Source organism: Miniopterus schreibersii, assembly GCF_964146895.1.
Source record: "Miniopterus schreibersii genome assembly, chromosome: 6".
Classification (NCBI taxonomy): Eukaryota; Metazoa; Chordata; class Mammalia; order Chiroptera; family Miniopteridae; genus Miniopterus; species Miniopterus schreibersii.
This window is the reverse complement of record NC_138107.1, coordinates 49,657,970-49,678,670: the sequence shown is the minus strand read 5'-3', so window position 1 is coordinate 49,678,670 and position 20,701 is coordinate 49,657,970. Positions and strand designations below refer to the sequence as shown.

General features: G+C 50.5%; 1 protein-coding gene across 1 annotated transcript in view; it reads left to right on the top strand.

Annotated features, from left to right (window-relative positions):
- Positions 1–9,576: 9,576 nt before the first annotated feature.
- SIM1 (SIM bHLH transcription factor 1) overlaps positions 9,577–20,701 on the top strand; it is a 65,890-nt gene continuing 54,765 nt past the window's right edge. Inside the window, exons 1-3 of the mRNA XM_081141245.1 lie at positions 9,577–9,905; positions 10,549–11,163; positions 20,417–20,499. Coding sequence (XP_080997371.1) covers positions 10,989–11,163; positions 20,417–20,499 — 258 coding nt within the window. The 5' untranslated portion in view covers positions 9,577–9,905; positions 10,549–10,988. The remainder of the gene's footprint in view (positions 9,906–10,548; positions 11,164–20,416; positions 20,500–20,701) is intronic.

Here is a 20,701-nt window from a genome sequence, read left to right as displayed (position 1 = left end):
GCTCCCTGCACACACGTGCTTCCAACACTGACAGGACCTGAAAATTGCTCAGGTTTCAGCTCATTCTAGAAAGATGTAAAGGTCCTCTGTAAGCTACAGCATTGCTGACCATTGGGTAACTGGTATAGTTACAGTATAATAGTTATAGTATAATAATACTATTAAATATTATGGGTCTACAGTGGGTTTATACCCTTCTTTAAATTTCCAATTAGTCAAACTGAGTGTGATTTTTTACCTTTTTTTTCATGCATAAATTAATTGTTTAGTAAATAGAGTTTTAAAAAGAAACATATTCAGCTATTTTAAAACCATTTTTCTCTGAATTTGACCAATTTTCAAACCATTTTGTACATGTCAATGTCAACTTTTTTGCAAAACTTTACTGATCCTCTCTTTTTGTTCATCACAGTAACACTCCTTTTTCACTCTCCCACTTTCTCTGGAGCATGCTCTCACTAAACAAATTTGCAGTGTCACTACCATTCCTACACTTCCCTGGAATAAAACATTATTGGCTGGTCACTCATTAACCACTGAAGCCCCAGCATGATTGTTTCCAATGCATCTTAGTAAATATTCTTTGACATGTGTCACACAAACTTAGAATAAACAAAGAGGGTAGTACTGGCTGGACAGGTGCTATACCATATAGTGCCTTTGAACAAATTTTTAAAAAGTACCTTCTCTCTCTGGGTGGGACAACGGACTGAGTCACTGCTAAATTTCAGTCTTGACCAGCCCAGGTGGGGCACAGCTTCCCCAACTGGACCCAGAAGTTCTAGAACAAGTCCAGGAACACAAGCTCAGGTCCTCTACACCTTTGAACTGGCTCCATCATGGACTTGGAGTGTTTCTAAGAGCAATCACTTGACCCTTTCATGACAGAATTTTTTTCCTCAGTCATAGTAAAAGCTATACAACACTTAAGATCAGGTTTTACAAACTCATCCTGTTATATTTTGTTGGTTTTTTGGCCACCATGACAGTGGTGCCAATGCTCATTGGGAGATTAGCAGATCACTCAGCTCTAAAACAGCTCAGACTGTTTTGGTTCCCTGTAATGAGGAAGGGGGAACTCTGGCAATTTTTGCCCGTGTTTAGCTTTCCTCTCCCAGTGCAGTGGTCTGTGACTTACAGCCCAACATTCATGACCTGCTGTCTGGAGGCTGATGCACACACTCTCTTGAGTTGAATGAGTACATTTGACTCTGTCAATTTACGGTGGAACACACCTCATAGACTTTCTACACTATGTGATACCAGCTCTGGACATTTCTCATTCATTGTTCGTCTCTGTCTGCTACTCTGAAAATTGGAACCAGAAACACTTGACAAATCATTGGCCGCATCATGGTTACAGGTGGTGACATATTGCTGCTGCTGCTGCTTATTCATGAAACTGGAGGTTAAGACTCCGTTTCTGAGATGTAAACTAGGGAAAACCCCATATAAAGCACCAGCGTTGGACAGAATATCACATAGACAATTTCCAACTGAAATGCCAGTTATTAGAAGTCATGTGGAGTCAGGAGTTGCCATGGAATCCATTTGTTTCTAAACCAGCTCCTCCTGCTGGAATAGGTTCTCATTATCACCTCTTTCTTATGGGGGTGGGAGAGGGAGGGAGGGAGGAAGGGAGGGAGGGAGGGAGAGAGAGAGATCTGGTATAAAACTATGTTAATTTCTAACATACTAAAGCCCTAAAATGAATAAGAAATTACAAATTTTAAAGAGAGTTAAGATCACCTTTAACACACATTTATATTGCTGTCTGGTTTGGAGTAAAACAATCCGATTGCTGTCATGGTTTCTTTTCTATGACTTCTGATTATTCCAGGAGAATACATGATGCCTTATCATCTGACACTTATCTTCACAAACAAGTTATCGGATCTCTGGGAGTGAAAATAAATATTAAAGCAGATCTGAACCATGATCGGCTGCACATTTGCAGTACACTTGTTTTCCCCTGTTTTCTCCAATGTATCATTTTTATTTAGATTCTTAACCAGACCATTACAGCTTTTCCTCCTGTGAAGCTGCTGCCAGGATGAATCTATCCCCTTGTTTCCTCCAAGTTATTTGTTTAAATCATGAGAAGTGATTGGCTGGCATATGTTAATACTTGAGCTGTTTTTGTGGTTAAGTCCCCATGTGTTTGTAGGTAAAATACAAAAACAGGTTGATCAAATATCAACTTGGGACAACTGAATTTCAAAACATACAGAATCCATAAATTAACCACTATTTTAACATATGTACAATATAATTTGTCATAATTAGTCAGGAGATCTGTTGGGTGAAGACACATTAAATTGCATTTGCGTATTTATCTTCTGTTTTGCATTATAGAGTATTAAATGTTTCATATGAGGAAAAAAGTGTTAGTAGAGAACTCCAGAACCTTGATTCTGTGTTTCTGATGGTCTTCACTTCCCACTGTTCTAAACCTCTCCCCCTGGGGTTTAAGGTACACTCCTTTCCATTAAAAGCCAGGTCCCAGCTCTTCCTCTGGCCCAGGGACCTTAACCCACTTCAGTGCCAAGAGCTTCCACCCTCAATGTTTGTAGAAAGACAATTAAGGGGAGACATTCAAAAGGCTCCTAGGTATGTGAAAAGTTGTTCAACCTCCACAATAAAATAAAAACGGTCTAAGAAGTAGACTGATTTTTTTCACCTATCAGATTGGCAAGTTAAAATTGTTATAATATGCTTTATTGCAAAGCTGTGGAGAGGCATTCACCCTCCCACATTGCTGGTGGGAGTGTCAGCTGGAACAACTCTGTGGTGGGCAATTTGGCAGTACCTATTAGGAGTACAAATCCACATACCCTTGACCTAGCAACTCCACTTTTGGGAATCTGTCCAGTGGTTACACCTGTACACAGGTTAATGACATGTATATAGTGTTATTCATTGCTGTTTTGTTTGTGATAGCAGGGATGGGACACAACCTAAACACCCTCAGCGGGTGATAGTTTAAATTATACAGATATTGCCTTCAAATGGAAAGTGATACAGATGTTTAGGGAAGAAGAGATGAGGAAGATGTCATGACAAGTGGAAAAAACAAGGTGCAGAACCGTGTGTAAAATATCAATCTTAATGTTTGCTCGAATATGTATAAAACAACGCTAGGAAGATAATGAAAAGTTAAATAGTTGTAGAGCAGTAGAGACCAGCTGGCAGCCCAAAGGTGCATTTGCTTGGTTTGCAGAACATTGTAAAATTGGATTTCACTTAATAATATGCTATCCAGGAAATGAAGAAAAAAAAAGTGAAGCAGGCCAGGTGTTAAGATAAGAAATAGTGCTGACAACCTAATCTGTTTGAATTAGGCTTTAGAGTCTCACCTGGGACATAACTAAAGCAGGGTGGAGGGTCTCCGCAGTGGGAGCACTGATGTGCTGACCAGTTTCATACCAGAGTAGAGCTGTGACTCACAGATACATATTCTTGTACCAAACCTCTCTCCAGGTTTCCTGAAGATGCTTAGGAGCCACCTCTGGGAAAGGCATGCCTAGCATCTCCATCCTCCCAGGTGTACCTGAGAGCACCACTGACTTATCCATTTGTCACAACAGGCACAGTGTCTAGGGCCCATGATAGTTTTAGGAGCCCATAAAATATTTTAATTTCTTTTAAAATCAGAATTAAAAAATAAATATAAGAATAATGAATATATGATAATGAATCCAGCCTGAATTACACTCATCTTTATACCAATGCAATTATAAAATATAATCTCTAATATTTTTTAAGGGCCCATAAAAACATGACAAAAGTGGCCAAGGGCTGGCAGTCATAATGCCCATGGTGACCTGCACAGGAGGCCTAAACATCAGAGGCCCAATGGGCACAGGCAAGCCCTCTCCCTCCAAGGACTGCTCCCCTGCACCAACACCATACATATTGTGAGCTCTTCATGCTTAAGTACTCTGGCAAAATTAGGGAATGGTTTGGGGGCCAAAAGGAAAAACCAATGCTTATCTATTTTTCCAATGTGTTCTACCCCTGGTCAATTAACCCAACCCTCTGGACTGCTTTCCTGTAGCTCTGCTGGAACCCTGGGTCCCTGAAACATTCTGGGAGTGCCCCCAAGCACTTCACTGCCCTCTGAAGCCAAACTCCCCGCTGAAGGGTGGCCTGGCTGGGTTCTGAGGAGCCTCCCTTCCATCCTAGGCCATCATCATGTTTCCTAAGGGGGTAGGAATGACCGTCTCCAAAGACGCAACCCTAGTACAGTCCAGTTGAGCCTCAACCCTAATCTCAACTACACAGTCATATGATTTTATGCCATATGCCCAAAGCCCTACAATAGCAGGAGTATCACTTCAACTCTTCTCCCTCCTGACAGTCTTCTCCCAAGACAAGCCTTGAAAAAGCAGACTAAAGCAATGGTTCTCCAAGCGTGGTTCCCTGACTGGCAGCATCAACATCACCAGGGAACTTGGTTAGAAAGCAAATTTTTGAGTCCCACCCCAGGTCTGCTGGTACACTCTGGGAGTGGGGGGAGTGGGGGCGGCAAGGCGTGTTTCAACAGGCCCTCCAGACAATTCCAGTGCAAGCTCAAGTTACAAAACCACCAGGAGCAGCAACGGCGCCCAGATTCTCAAGGGCAGATTCCCGTCCCATCCCAGAGGTGATGAGTGGAGAGCGAGGGTGGGACTCAGAAATGTGCCCCAGACACCGCCGTGGACACTTGGCCCACGGCCCAGGGCAGCACACAGGTACTTCCCCGGGATCCTGGGGCGAAGCCAGAAGGGCAGGCTCCGGCGGCCCTATTCCAGGCTCCGGGCGGGGAGGCGCAGCGGCGTCAGTGGGCGCGCGCAGCGAGCGGGGTGGAGCCCTGTGCCTCGGGGCGGGCCCAGAGCCCTCCCCGCGCGGGGGGACGCTGTCGCGCCCCGCGCTCTGAGCCGGGTTTTACTCCGCCCCTGCTGGGGCTGCTGGGCGCTGGTACCACCCCTCCCCTCGCACACCCTACCGAATGCCAACTCCCCTGCCCAACAGGCATTTCCGATTCCTAATCAGAGGGTCTCCAGAGTTCATATTTAAAAGCAGCGCTTGGCCACCCCCTCACCCCAGGTGACCCAGAGGCTTGGCCAGGTCTGGAAGCCGGTCTTCTGATTATGAATTAGAGATAGGCCCGCCTCATGAGAAGGCCGCGCCCACCCGCCTGGAGGGTGCGGGGCTGGGGCGTCCTGCTCAGGCGCTGGCTGTGAGGCTCAGAGAAGGGGAGACTCTATGCAGACCTAATCCAAAGGCTCTCAAAGGTGGAGGGAGCGAAGCGCACGCCCCCTGGAGCCACACAATTCTGAGATACCCCTCACCCCTTCTGAGGCCACTGACGCCACCTGCCTCCACTCTTGAGCCTGGGGCTGGCCGAGCTCCTGAAGCGCACACAGAGCTTGACTTGGCCTGAGGAATCCAGGTGTCTTTCAACCCAAGGGCTCAAACCAACGTTGATCTTCAGCCTTTGAACACCTTGGTTGTGCTCCTGCGCTTAGCTTTGATGAATTCCACACACACATCGTTCCCCCTGGATTTCTGGAAAGGAAAGGTGTGAAAAGTGCCCGCGGAGCAGAAGGCGCCCCTGGGCCCCGCCCTCAGAATGCGCAGCACGGTTTTCCAGTTCTAAAGTGCGCACAATTTAAGAAGCGCCCTGGTTTCTCAGCGACAAATTCAAGGTCTATTAGACCAAGGTATTAAAAATCTGGGTGGAAAAGATTGTCCAGAATATTTAGAGAAACTATCTAACATCCTTACCTGCAGTCGCCACTCCTATTTTTCAAGTTGGTGTATTTTCTTCCCTTTCCCCCCCCCCCCCCCCAGCGTGTAACCCCTGAAACTAATTTTTTTGGACATTTCAATGGTCAGTAAATCAGGTGCCTGGCAGGCAGTACCTCAGAAAAGGGTGTTTTGTTTTTGCATAACATAGCTTATAATTTCCAAAACAGCCTAATCAAATGGGTAATCTTTAATTTTAAAAATATTAAATATGGTCCGATTTGTTGGAGTTTCATCCTACCCTTTGTTTACGATCAAACCCTCCCCACCCGGTCAAAGTTTTAAGGGGCTCTTGTTTCTGCTTGGATATCACAAAGTCTAAAGGTGGTAATATAAGGGGGCTAGAGCAGGATTCACTTACATACACGTAAGAAAAAAATGTTAGTATTTCCCTAGACATTAATATTTCCCTTGAACAATTCTCCTTTCCAGTGGTAGAGAGTGAACATCTGGATATAACATACGGAGATATTTTAGTGAATATCTTTAGATTTTGCACCTTGATTATAAATATGTCCTCCATCCTAATCTTGGCCACTGGGTAAAATCCGTGCCTGTGTGCTTTGTACAGTTGTGAATACGGGGTGTGCAAGTGTGTGGAAGTACCTGTGTGAGTCCCTGACGGTCTGTAAAAAAAAAAAAAAGTATGCTACTGGGGTGGGGGTGAGGGGAACGCAGGACGCGCTTTCGGTTTGATAAGATGCTCAGCGTCAGAGCGCAGAGAGGAGTTGCCAGAAGGCAGGAAGGAGGTCTGTGCCCAAGCAGCGGTGGGCACCACCACGTGCCCGGGCCGGGGCGGCGCGGGGGCTCCGGGGTTTGCCCCAGGATTCCGCTGGGCGCTCTCTTGGTCGGTTAGAACCCGAGGGCTCAGCTTTTCTAGTCTGAACTTTGCCTGATGTTGGGAGAGGTCAGGCAGTGCAGGGAGGCCCCTTCCTCTTGGTTCCGGGCGCACAGAGATAAGTAGGTCGTGGGGTCCCCCAGGGTGGGCGCGCATTGCTCCGGGGACTAGAGCCTCAGGTGCCCGCGCGTGGTGGCCGGCTGAGGGCCGACTCCTGGCGGGCGGCGTCCGAAGTCGCCCCGAAGATGGAAAAGACTCCCAGGGGCGCGATGTTGTGGCCGCTCTAGGGGCCCTTCGTGCGGGGGGATGGAGCGGGGAAGAGCAAGATGTTTATAGATCGGTTCTGGTTTCTTCCTGCAAGAGGACTGCGTTCCCCCGCTGCGTAGACTGTGCCTGGGGGTCAGGGGGCCGCACGCGGAGGCGCCCGAGCGTGGAAGGGGCGGCCTAGACGCCCGGAGGGGTCCTGTTTGGTGTTGGTGGGTTGCGGGCGCCCCTCTCTTTCTTTTCTGGGGCTTTCTCCCTTATATTGATATAGAGGTGGGTAGGATTCTCCTTTTAGTCTCACGAAACTCATTTAAAATTTCCCATGCTAGAGGCCAACACGAATGATCAGAACACTTGGGAGGCACCCGAGTTCCGGTTCACGCGGCAGACTGGCGGGGGGCGCGCGCCGGGCCGGAGGGCGGGCTCGCCCGGAGGGTGCGAGGCCGGGTCCCTGCGCCAGGCGGGGGAGCGAGGCAGCCAGGGCACAGCCACAGCTTGGGTTCAAAGATTAGAAAAGCAGGTGTGACGTCGCCATGCTAATTCCCGCTCTGGGTAAACGCGGCCCCGACTGTTGTGTGCGGAGGACTTGGCGAGGGGGCCGTCACCACGTGGCCACGCGTTCACTTTGTTTATTAAAGGACATCTCCGCGGTTCCTCAGCCTGAGCTTCACCCGGGCGAGGGGCGGGCCGCCTGGCCCCCAGGGCGTCACCTTCGGTGTGACGATTTTGCTCGTCTTGCTTCTCAAGGCAAAATGCTGCATTTCCTCCAGGTGACAGGCACCCTGCGCGGAGAGTGCCTAATCCCTCGTGGGCTCCCGCGTGGGCAAGGGTTTCAGACTCTAGAAGAGGCACGAACACCCCTGCACGTTGTTTGAAGTAGAGACAGGGTTTAAAGCGGCCACAGACTTAACTGAAATACTTTCTAGAACACAGTCGGAATAGAAAACCACTTCTTACATCCCCTGGCAGTTCCATCTCGCCCCTAAGATCTGTCCAGTTTGGAGGTGGGGGAAAGAAGGGTCAAAGAAGGTCCTTTCACCTTCTGCAAACACCCCCCCCCCTTTCCATGCAGTAGTTACTTGACCTTATCTGGTCTTTCTGGAGCCTTGCCTGTAAGGGAGCCACAGAACTTCTCTGTAATCCTACCCATCTCCTGTTAAAAATACCTGCCTGGTGGTCGGAACCGTCCAGAACCAGGTCTCCGAGTGGCTACAGCTTCTGCTCTTAGATTATAGCCCATTAGCTGGGTTCCAGTTTTGAAAACACCTACAAAACACCCATGTTTAGTTTTTTTTTCCCTTCGTATTCTTTCTTTCTATCCTGAAAGTTCACCTCCTCTTGCCAGGTGTTTCCCAGATGTGTAAATACCCCCAGAAAGCCCCGGTTGTGGTTCTGAGAGCTTACTGCCATCGGGTGGCAAGGATGCAGCAGATGTCTGTATTTTTGAACAAACACACTTAAAGTTGTTCCCAACCTCAGCAGGACGGCGCCCAGCCCTCTTCGGATGTGTGTCTTCTCGGCAGCAGTTAGCGCCGCGAAGGAGGGCTGCGTGGGGCGCGCCGGCGCCCCGGGGCCCAGTCCCCGGCCCAGCGGCCCCAGAGCCCGGCGGAGAAGCGCGTCTGCGGGGAGTGATTCCAAGCAGCAAAAATGGTCTCGGGGGACACGCCTGCTGTTTCCCCTGCCGCTTTCCTCGGATGAGGCGAGAAGGCGATTCGGATCAGACGGTCTCTAAGATAAAATTTGCCAGTAATAGTACTTAAAAGAGTTTGTTTAAAAGGCCCCCGTTGGGGAACTGTGAATGCTTTAAATTATTCACGGAGACTGTATCCTTTCTGCAAGGAATACTCATGTCGGGCTTTTGTTTTCTGAAACAAAACCCAACAAAAAGTCCTCGTTCACATTTAAGACAACGGAATATGTGAGATATCTAACTCGATGTTGGCCTAAAATGTACCCTCTTTTCCTCTAGTGTCCCCTACCTGCTCCCCAAAGGAAAACTCCACCGCTGAGCTTTCCGCCGCGAACCAATCAGCCCCCAAACTCTACCCATTTCGAAAAAGACGCTTCTCTTTGGCACTAACTGAAAGACAGGTATATTTATCTCGGGCGATGATTCGGTGTCGCGGCGGATTCAGTGAAACGTGAAAGACAAAATAAAGCCCAGCACCTGTCCCGAGCACGCCGTGGGCCCCGCAAATCGCCCGCGGGCAGGGCGCGGCCGGCGGGCCCGCCCGCAGCCTGGGCGACTCCCTGCTTCGCGGGCTCGGAGCCCCGGCCACCTTCCCCCTCCCCCGCGCCTGACCTCTGCGCCCAAGGGCCGCGGCCCGCGCCTGCGGGCACCGGGGCGCTCGGGAGCCCGCGCTTGGGGCTGGGAGCTGAGCCACTCGACCCCAGGGATCGCGGGTGGCGCGGGTCCTGCACTTCGCCCGCGGAGCCCGGGAGGCTGGAAGCAGCCGCGGCCGCGGGTGAGCGCAGACACCGGCGCCAGGCGACGGTTCGGAGCGAGGCGGCCGCGCGGGGAGCCCGGCTGCCAGCCCGGAGCCCGGGCGCGGGCAGCGGCGCCGGGCCCGCTCGCGTCACTCAGCTCGGCTGGCCAATGAACGCCGCGCTCGGGGGCGCGCGAGCCAATCGGGAGCGAGGAGGTTTGTGAGTGTCAGGAAGGGAGGGCGGGAGAAAGGGAGCCCGGGCGTGAAGTTGAAGCTAAGCCCCGAAAGGTATAAAGAAATGACAGGGGGGCGTTTTCGGCTTCCAATTAGGAATAGTACTGGCTTCGTAGCGACGACCTAGGAGGAGGCTTCTGAACCCCCTCGCCCGTCCCAAAGCCTGCAGCCCCCTCCTCCCGCACCCCTCCCCCAATTCATGACCGCGGGAGAAAAGGGGGCCGGGGCGCTCTCCGCCCCTCGCTGCCGGTGGGAAGCGGAGAGGCCGGCGGGGCCGCCTAGTTGGACCGTAGACATGAGTACAATTAAGAGGCGGGCGCCTCCGCACCCTCTGCCGCCGGCGGGGACCGAAGGTAGGTGAAGCGAGCGGCAGCCTGCGCCCGCCCTGGCACCCGCGGCCCTGCGGGGAGGCACGGAGGCCGCGCCGCCTCCCACGCCGGTGCCCGCGAGGGGCTGCAGTGAAGGTGCCACCTGTTAACCTGGCGCAGCCGGGCCCCGCGTGTGGCCGCCCCTGCTGGGCAGGCAGAGCGCCGGGCCCCTCGGCGGTCCCGAGGGACTTGATGTGTAAGTGCCACTTTTTGAGGAATCCCTGAGACTTAAGATCCAAGTTAGAGAGCTAGCCAGGCTCCAGGTCCGCCAAAGCGGGGGACTGCGGAGGAATTCGGATTTTCGGAAGCCTGCTTTCCCAGGACGCGCGCTGGACGCGGCGCGGGCGCGGGTCTCCCAGGGCTCTTCAAAATAGGCGGGTTTTGTTTGTTGTTTGTTTGTTTGGGCAACTTCCCAGGGGGCTGGAGAATGTGGCGGGCAGGGGTGAGGGAATGCGAGCGAACATTATTTGCAAGGGTCTCAGCCTCTCTGTTGATTTCTCCATGTTTTAAAAAAAACAAACAAAAACCCGGAGGCCAGCCGAGGCGCGGAGGCCCTGCGCGGAGTCCCGGGGCGGGGGTGAGTGTGGGGCCGCAGATCTCTCACGCTATGATGCCGTTGTCTTCACAGTGGCCTGAAAGAGTCGCCCGGCTTTCCTGTTCTCCCCAAAGGGGCTCGGAGCCGCCTCAAATTCCGCGGGACTGAAGAACTAACGTCGGGGATTATTATGTCGATTTTCCAAGGACCCGGGTTCGAAGCGAGGAACGGAAGAAAGGGCTGGCGCCTCGGGAGTCCTGCCGGCATTTGATATGCAGAGACTCCCAGGATTGCCCAGATTGCCCCGACCAGCAACTTTCCTATATTTGCATCCCGTATTTTCAAAGAAAATATTTTCTGTTCGCTGCCTTGGTCTTTTACCACCACCAATACACTGAAGCAAAGACTTCAGGCCTCTCCTTCAATGCATGCTTTATGTTTTTGCCAAATATGATCTCTCATTGAAAGTTTACTTTGGTTTTGGATGAATCTGTGGAGCTTATGTTGTAAGAAGAAAGGGGTAAGGAGACACAATGAAAGAGAAGTCCAAAAATGCTGCCCGGACTAGGAGGGAGAAAGAAAACAGTGAATTTTACGAACTGGCGAAATTACTGCCTTTGCCCTCGGCTATCACCTCGCAGCTGGACAAAGCATCCATAATCAGACTCACAACCAGCTATCTCAAAATGAGAGTAGTGTTCCCAGAAGGTAAGTGACTTTGCCCAGATGGAATTTCAAAGACAGAAGGGGTAGAGGATTTGGCAGCCACTGGGCAGGGAAGCACATTCATACTTTCTTTCACACACGCCCTGCAAAGGGAAGTGGAGCGTGGCTGCTTGACTAAGGACCTCTCTGAACTTAGAAATCCTGTTGCCTTTTCGTGGCTCTTTCTACTTCCCCATTAATACTTTCTCTTCAGTCTATCAGATATGTTTGGTTGGGAAGCAGCCCAACACTGCTTTTGTCAACACTTCAGATACTGGGCTCAATTGAAAGTACTACTAATCCAAACATGACTTTTTTTTTTTTTTTTCTTCATTGCTCTCGTTAGAATTGTATCTGGTAGAAAGCAGGAACGATGCCAAATTCTTGAATTTTTGCTACATATAAATAGACCCATGTACATGAAGCCAGCTAAAGTAGATAATCATTTCCCTATATGTTGATAACTTTGCAATTGAAGAGCAAGCGTATTCATGAAGAACAATTTCTGAATTTACCCAGCTCTTGACTGCTGATAGCAAATTTAGTTTGAGTTTCCGAGATAGTCACAGATCCTGAAACTAACTCTGGAGCATGTGATTTGCAACTCTGGGCTGGATATTATCTCTGAGATAACAGACTAGTCCCCAAATACATAAGATTGAATTAAGATGGCTAGCCCACTTAGCAAATCTTCTGGGTGGTAGGTTGGCAAATGGATCCTGGGAAAATTGTCTTAAAAGGCCTAGAAACTAGAATAGCTGAGCTGAGCTGTTGACATGATTTAAAATGTGTATTTAGATTATAAAGATTCGCTGTATGAGAACAGAGCAGGCTTCACAAAACATGCTCCTGTATAAACCACTTACACTCACTGGGAAAAGGTCACTTCTCTTTTCTAACTCCCCATTTTTTTCTTTACCCACATTCAAATAACATGAACAGATTTAAAGTCTATACATTTTGGATACATCTTTTCTGAGTGAGGGGATTTGGAAATGTAAAGGAGAGAATGACAAATAAACAAAAATCCAAGAGAAAGAACCCCTGTTTGTTTACAAACCAGAACGACTTCTTTGACCCAGAGAGGTTTTGAGTTTGGGGTTTGTTTTCTTTTAAGAAAGTATGGGGAAGGAAATAGTCATCATTTGGCTTAGCGTTTCAATTAGCTTGATCTTGACTAAAAAGTTATGATCTGGATCAAACTCTTGCAAAACATGCCCCAAATTGGTCAGGAGCACTAAAGGAAAAATTTCAAGGTATAGTTTAATTTTACCCTCACACTGTAAGTAGTGTTACAGTTAGTTTGTCTTAAAGCAGTTTCTTGAATAGTCTCATCTGACCCTGGAAATCACAGGAGGAAAGGAGTCAAAACTTAAAGTACCTGAAAAGTAAAGAAAAAGAAACAGAAAGAAAAAAAAGGAGGGAGACATATATGAAAAACCACATTTCCCATTCAAATTCTGCGGAGGATTGCTGGTGGGGAAATGACTGTGATGCTGCACTGCCTGATGTTTAAAAAAGAGATCTCGTCGTCTTTAATACTGTCAGCGCCTACTTTATAAAAATAAAGCTACTGCGAACTCCGCCGGTCGCGCTGTTCTAACAGGATGATTAGCAGCGATTTGTCAGCCCCTACGGTCTCAGCGGGCTCCCTTTCTGCGTGATTTCTAGCGGGGCTCGTCAATTATCGGTGCCAATGTCGCTGGCTGTCTGATCAGAAGAAGCATATGGTGCTGCTTGTGGGGCTGCGAGTCATCGCGGGAGGAAAGAATAGCAGGTCTGCGTCCCCGGGGCGGGCACCGAGAGGGACCCGGGCACCCCGGGCGTTGCCAGGCCGGGGCGCTCCACTGTGTCGCGCAGACCCTGGGCAGGTGCGCCCTGGAGGGCAAGGGACTGGTTTCTGTCGCCTAGTGTTTGGTTTTTAAGAGAGCAAGCTTTCTTATTTAAGTGCTAACTCCACAAATTATAAATCTCATGATAAGTACAAAGGAGGAAAAGTAAACTGTTTTAGCCAACTTGTTATTTTGAAAGGGAGCGCGGGAGAGGGCTCCCCGCTGGAGTCCGGGTGGTGGCCAGGCTCGTCCCCCGTGGCTACCTTAAGGGCCACTGGGCTCTCTGCAGGCCCCTCACCTTCCTCCCGAGCCCTGGGCCCCGGGCTCCTCCTCCCTCCTCTCCCTCCTGCGGGTGAGTGTGAGTTTATAGGGAGGAGGGGATGGGCGATGTGTGAACTCTGGGCACATCATTTATTTCTGTAGCTACTGTTGAGCTCATAACTCACCCCGAAGCCTCCACACGGTGAGTTAGACAGGGTCACCCGAACAGCTGCTGCTAGGGATGAAGCTTTAATTTTGAGTGTAGACTAGTTTCAAAAATTCAAAACCCAATCATAGCCTTTAAAAATATTAAACAACAAGCTCAACAAACAAAAAACCCCAACAGTTTTAAAAGAGTAAAATAATCACAAGCAGAAGAACCAGGCACAACCTGCAGAGGGTGCCAAATTTGGGCTCAGTTGTTGACTGACAGCCAGAGATGGACAAGGTTGGGTCCATGGCAGTAAGGGAAACTGAGCACTTTATATGGGGATAATCTTGTTTTTTTTTTAGTGATGAAAAATGAAAACAACTTGCTTGACAATGCAGTTCATTTTTACATGTCTCGACACCATCTTAGCACATAGTAGGTCTTCAATAAAATTTTATTTTAAGGATGGGGGAGTTGTTTCATAATGGGTAAGCACTCTATCACATGTAACTTGGATTTTGCAAGGTATATAATCTAAAATAATTATAAATCTGGTGTCATAGGCATAACAATGACTGTAAGACTCCATTGTTTTTGCTCATATGCATTTCATCTATAATACGCTGTAATGACAGAGGATTAAACCCACAAACAAAAATCCTTCCATACTTATACTTGAAAAATGTTTTAAATCCTCAAATATTGTTATCCCTCTCCAATTGCAGAATACATCCCCTATGCCATCCAAACTTCAGCTTTTATTTGTCTTAATAGATAAAATTGAGCTGTTGAGGGAGGGAAAAAATGAGAGGGGGGAGAGCGGGAGGGAGAGAGAGAGAATATAGAGGGACAGGCTATGGATGCCTGGAATAATTGAGAATAAATCATTAGATTGGAGATTTCACAGTGTAAAAAAAAACACACAGCTACTCAGAGAAGGTTACTGTGAAATCATTAAAACTGTGTATCTCCCAATTGGCAACATATCCTATTCTAAAAAACCTTGCAAAGGAAAATTTGGAGCCTCTATAGAAATGTATCTTTGGTGTTATCAAAGGCAGAAAGGCAGGACAAAAAAAGATGATGTGACTTGACTTGTGTACACAATGGATAAATTCAACTAAAAAGAAATATATATTTGTTATCCATATATAATACCGTTTTTGGCTGGGGGTGAAATGGCTACAGGATAACCTTCTAAAAGATCAGACATGTTTCCAAATATATAGCCCTTCAAAATCTTGGTAACATCACACTACCATTTCATTCTCAAGATGTCTTGGGAAAGTAAAAATAATTACAGAATTGAAATTAGTAACTGTGCAGGAAAGGGGGTCTCCAGAAGGGCTAGAAGGACAAGTATGATTAAACAAACCTCCACAGACCCTTTCTATAAGTCACCTCAAGATTGAAACCCTTAATCGCCTTGTATTTTTTTGTGGCCAAGAACTGAAAGAGAAAAAGAGGCCCCATTTCCCACGTGGATGGGTGATTTAAGGCTGTTTTTCTTGCTGCTTGGGGAAATGATTGAGCATTAGGTTTCCATGTTTATTTTCTTACATAAGTTTTTCTCATCTAAAAGCCTTTAAGCACAGTTTACGCTCCACGCTGGTTTTCTCTGTTTAATTCCAGTTTTGATGTTGACTTAAAATGTAGACTGCAGAACTAAACTCCGTGCAGAGCATTTGCAAGGCAGATTTATGTGCTAGAAATTGTAGATCAGATCAATGAAAAAAATACTTTTTTTTCTTTCAACGGGGGATCACTAATAAAAACAATAACAAAGCCCCCCAACATAAGCAGGGTATCCTAAGCTATGGAAGGATGCTTTTAAGCAGGGTACAGTCACCCACCTGAAGCTAAATGAGGCCAACTTTCCAAAGGACAAACATGATTTCTAGGGAGTTACTTTTAAATTCTGGGGAATCTTGGCAGCTTCAAGGTTTTGCAGGCACAAATGTAGATACAGTCAAGCCCATGGATTCTTGCCACATGCCTCATCTGTCGGCCCAGGTACTCACTTCTCAAGGGAATGTTTAGGCACAGCGAATACTATATGGTTTTCGCTGTCCACTCGTTGTCAATTTCTGATCCATGGAATTTAAGCTTTGTGGAGGTGAGGTGAACTTTCAGTTATTTAGCAATGGGTCTGCTAATCAGAAAGCACTGAAACAGTGTCTGAGCACTGCGTGCAAACATTATTCGAAGGGGGCCCGTGGGGCAGGCGGCTTCTGCACGGAGTCGCTCCACCTCGGTGGCTAGGACAAAGCCCGGGACAGCGAGCGACCCTGTCTAAACCTCTAAACTTCCGCACGGGCCGAAGCAGCGAGGAGAAGCGTGTTGTTATGGCCCGCGGGCCACGGCCAGTTCTCTCCAGTGACCCGGCCCGCAGCCTAGGTAGCTCGGCCCCAGGGCTCCGCAACCGACATGCCTCTGCGCGCCCAGGGTTCCAGGACGTCTCCGCCCGCTTGCGCCTTGCGCCCGCCGACCTCCTTCTGCCCAAGCGCCCTCCACGTCTAAACCGTAAGCCAAGATCCAGCCCGAGGGGGCCGACGTGCAGCCGTCGGAGTCCCGGTCACCAACAGAGCCGACGTGGGAAACGCCAGCGCCGCGGGGCAGCCCGTCGGCCTGCCAGAGGCTGCCTTTGGTACCGTGGCATCGCCCGGCCCGGCCACACTCGAAGGCCCAGAGTCCTGGCCACACCGCTGGACCCTTTTCAGCCACGACCCAGGGCACTGTTGTCGTCCCCCGCGTGCATCTTCGCCCCAAGGTTTAGCTAGGACCTGGCTCAACCCCACCTGCGCCGGGTTCCTGCAGCTCGAGTCCTCGGGCAGCGAGCGGGCTCGGGAGCCCACAGCCAGCTTGGCCGGCAGCCTCCGTCCCGCCCGGGAAGCCCCAGCTCGGGGTCCAGAGCAGGACTGGGGCGCAGAGAGCTCCCACCCCAGAATTACACTAACTTCAGTGGATTCCCCACGCTCGGGTGGGGGTGCCTGAGGCAGACAGGAAAAAGGCAGGGCGCACACTGCCGCTGCCAAACGCGCTGGGGTCCGGGCTGCTGCGCAGGACGAAGCCTGGCCCCCAGAGGCCACCGACGCCTTAGGAAGGTCGGCCACACCTTTCAGGTGGCCAGAGCGGGCCAAGAGTGGGGCGGCCCCATGCCGGAGCTGGGCGTGGGTGCGCCTAGGTGAGCGAAGCAGCCTCCTACCCAGTGTCCGCTCCTGGATTTGGATCTGGGCTAAGGGAGCCCAGTCTCCGTCCCCGTCTTCCCAGGAGAATCCATCCACTGAGGCTCCCAGAGCCCTAAGGCTGCTTGGTTGCTGGGCCCACGAAAAGGCCTGGACAGTGCGCGCTGGGTGAGGAACCTCATGAGGACGCGCGGGCGCTGGGAAAAACCCAGGTGGCTGAGACAAGTCCCTCAGACACCCAGTGTTAGGAGCGAGGCCTCAGAGGGCTTTTCCCGCATCAGCCACCGAGTTGTGATCTCGTCATGGGACAGCTCCAGGCCCGACCGTGTTGCTTAAAATGCATATAGCAATTATTCCGGAGATGAAGGTTTCCGGGACTGACTACAAGAAGGACACATTTCTATTGAGATACAGTGTTTGTTTATTAAAAGGAAAAAAAAAAAAAAAAGAACAGTAGAAGCAGCTCTGCTCTTCCTCTCCTTTCCGTCTGATTGAAGGAGGCCAGGATGCCAGGTCTGTTATCTATATTTTGTCAAGGGTATGAAATTCATTCCGAAGGAAAAGCTCGATCAATTTATTTTTGCTGCTTGCAATAACACAGCTGGATGATGCTTCCAGCGCACGCTAGACTGAGGCTCATCACTCATTCACCAAGAAGGGGCCTAAATTGTGCCTGTGGGATTAGGTCAATTTTAGTGGATCTACTTCGCCTCATTTGGTTACTAATTGGTTTCTTGTTTTATAAATCGAAATCTCATTTTCAGGAAATTACAAAACCCGCGCAGTCAGTCCATTGAGGTAATCCTTGGGTCAGGGGGTATTTAAATGGAAATGGCTCCACCGCTCACCGAGGGTAAAGCAACAGTGAAACTTCGCCCGGGTTTTTACATGAAATGTGAGCTAGCCCTTTAGATCCATAATAGATACATCCCTTGTAATACTACTTATGTAAATGTGATAAACCAGACTTGAAGGGAAGGGGGGCGGGGAGAAGCAAAATGTATCTGCTAAGGTTAATGTAGCATATCTTGGAAATCTTCCAAAATAGATTATGTTTTCCTTTGTCTTCGGCCACTTTAGCTGGGGAAAATCCTTTTGTCTAAAACCCGATTTAGTTATCGCCTCCCTCACAGAGCTCCTTTTTTCCTTTGCAAAACCCCGTTCCTTCGGCCTCACCGAATTACAAGAGAATCTTTAGATCTTGTTCCCACTGTAATCCTGCCGCAAAGGGAGCTGGTTTCCTCCTCATTTTAAACAGACAATCAAAGGATTTGCGAATTTTCTGCGGTAGGTCAAGTGCAGAAACGAAATCTCAGCTTACCCCGCTGGCCGGCTGAAACTGGGTGCGGGAGCGCGGCCCCGCGGGCGGGAAGCGGAGGGGTCCCCGGCCCACTCGGGGATTTTCCGAGGCGGCACCGTGGCCGGGGTTCAGAAGGGGTCCTGGGCCGGCGGAAGGGCGAGCTCAGCCCTAGTGTTAGGTCAGGAAAGCCCAGCAGGTAGACGAAGGCATCTAGTCCCTTATAAAACATTAACCCAGACTTCACCGTGCGGCGGAGATTTCGACCCAGGAACATAAAGAAAAGGCAATGCCCCGTGAAAGCACAGGGTTCCTTAAAAGATGGGGGTGGGGCGGGCGAGGGCGAGGGAGGCCCCTGTTAACCTGCGCCGGCCGGCTGTTTATTAACCTGCCCGGTAGTTTTATTTGCCCCCCCTCTAGGCTCATACTAATGGGGCCGCCACCCGAGACCACAAACAGCCGAAGCGGGCGCCGCGGGTTCGGAACCAGTACTTAACCTCGGTCCCGCTTGGGGGATTTTCAGATAACTGGGGTCCGGAGGCCGATCCCGGGTGTGTTCCAGACGCTTTGGGGGACCTCGTCATTTTAGAATGAAAACGTTTGTTGGTCCCAAGCGCACGCTTTGCACCCTTTGGGGAGCTGCGGGAGACCAGCGTCCAGGCGCAACGCGGGCTCCGCCAGCTCTGCGCGCCCGAGTGCGCTGCCCCGGGTCCCGGCCCCCGGGCCCCGGCCCCGGCCTCGGCCCCCGGGGAGCTTTGGGCTTCCAGGCCTCGGCTGCGCCCACGGCGTCCGGGGGCCGGCGCATCCCGCCCCGGGCCCTCTCGGCTGCACCCTCTCCGCTTTCCCCTCGCGGCCTCCCGTAGCCAACCCTGCGCGCCGCTCCGGGCTGGGTGTCTGCGAGCGGGGGGAAGAAATGCACACGTGGTGCCAGAAACCGAGGATAGTTTGCCCGAAACGGGGAGGAACAAAGAGAAGGTGACAGCAAGAGGTGTGCGCTGCAGGCCGCTGCGGCGGTGGCCTCCGGAACCGTCCCCGAGGACCGCGGGGATTAGGGTCGTGGAGACCCTGGGGACGGGAACTGGGGCGCGCTGAAGAGGCAGGAGGGGCCGGGGAAGGAGGGAGGGGCGGCCCGGCGAGGGCGGGGAGCAGCGGTGTTTGCAGAGCGGCGGGGAAATCGTTAGATTTATTTAGATGTGCAAACACCCAGAAAGACCCGATTTGAGCTTAAGGGGCGCACACAGTTATTCGTTACCAGGGTTTTGATCCTTTGCTTAGGAAACAGCTTCTGGCCAACACACTTAAGAGTCCGGATCCATGTTTTATTCTGGAAGATCCACCCACAACCCCATGTTACAATCCCCGTGTGTTCGTCATTGTGAACTTCACAGTGACTTGCCCCCTACCCCAGTAAATCAGTCAGTCGCCCTCCTTTTTTGGTCATGTTAAATCTTGTTTAATGATGTAAGCATAAAAGATTTTACCTAGTTAGGTTAATTTCAGCAGCAACGCCATTAAAAGATATTACCCATAGAAGTTTAACCTCGGGCTGGGCAACTTTCTTCTACCTGATTTTTTCATGTTTCTTTCTGCAAACAGGTACTATAGCGTCTCCATATTAAGTTTTTAAAAATCAGTCACGGGCATTCTGAGAATTTTGTTTTAGGCGTCCACTGGAAAAAATTATTTGTGGCAAAGCCTGGAAAGATCTTAAGGTGGAGAGGAAGGGACTACCTTTGTTAAGATGGTACCTGGAAAGTAGGGAAAGTGGATAATTCTCTATACTCAGAAGGCCATGGAAATACTGCTAAAACGGTGTTGGAACCTGCAAGTAGCTGACTTCAAAAAAACCATGCGCGATATTTTTTGGGGGTGGGATGGGAGGTGAGATTAGGGTGTGTGAGGCGAGGGGCTAAGGGGGGGAAGGCAAAGAAGAACTGCAAGGGTATGTTACTGCTGGGGTTCATCCACAGGCAAAGGACTATTCCGAGGGGATTAGAGCAGAGGCCCAGGGGAGGGAAATGGAGGGAGAGTCCTGCTGCCAATCAGAAAGCCCACCAGGGACAGACTGGCCCTGGCCCACTGCCTCCGGTCACTCCAGCCGGCAGCAACATTCGCTGGATGTGTGGACATCCTTCGCCTCATGATAAGGATATCGATGGAATTTTGGGTGAGAAACAGTGTCACTCACCCCTCTAAGGACACTAGTGAACCTAGGCAATAGTTATCCTGGGACGCAGCTTAAGGGGCTCCAAGTCTTGCCAGGGGGATGCTCAGCCAGGCTCTGCCCTCCCTGAGAAGCCCAGGTCCATCTGGGAGAGGGAGTCTGACCTCTCTTCATCCCTTTAGAAGCTGAAAGGGCAGGGCCAAATCTACCGGGGCCCATCCCTCGCTGTCCAGGTCAGGGGGTGGGGGAGCCGGTGGGAACCGTCCAGTCGGAGAGCTGGAGCATATGACATAACCCCAAGACTAGTCTCAGACTGACAGCGGGGTTGAAGTCCCACTGCTAAAGAGTGTCTCTGTGTCTCCACAGGGCTCGGCGAGGCGTGGGGCCACTCCAGTCGGACCAGCCCCCTGGACAACGTTGGTCGTGAACTGGGCTCACATCTGCTCCAGGTACTGGTGCGGGCCTGCGGGTGGCGCATATGCTTTGCGCGGCCTGGTGCCTGGCCCCCCGCTTGGCTTCTTGTTTCCCAGAAACATGGGATCCTGCCCAGATGGGATCCTCCTGCAGCCCCTACAGTTTCTCCAAAGTTAAAAGGGTTTCGCTCTCTCTGAACCTCGCTGGGTGCGAGTGGCGCCCCGAGAGGCCAAGAGG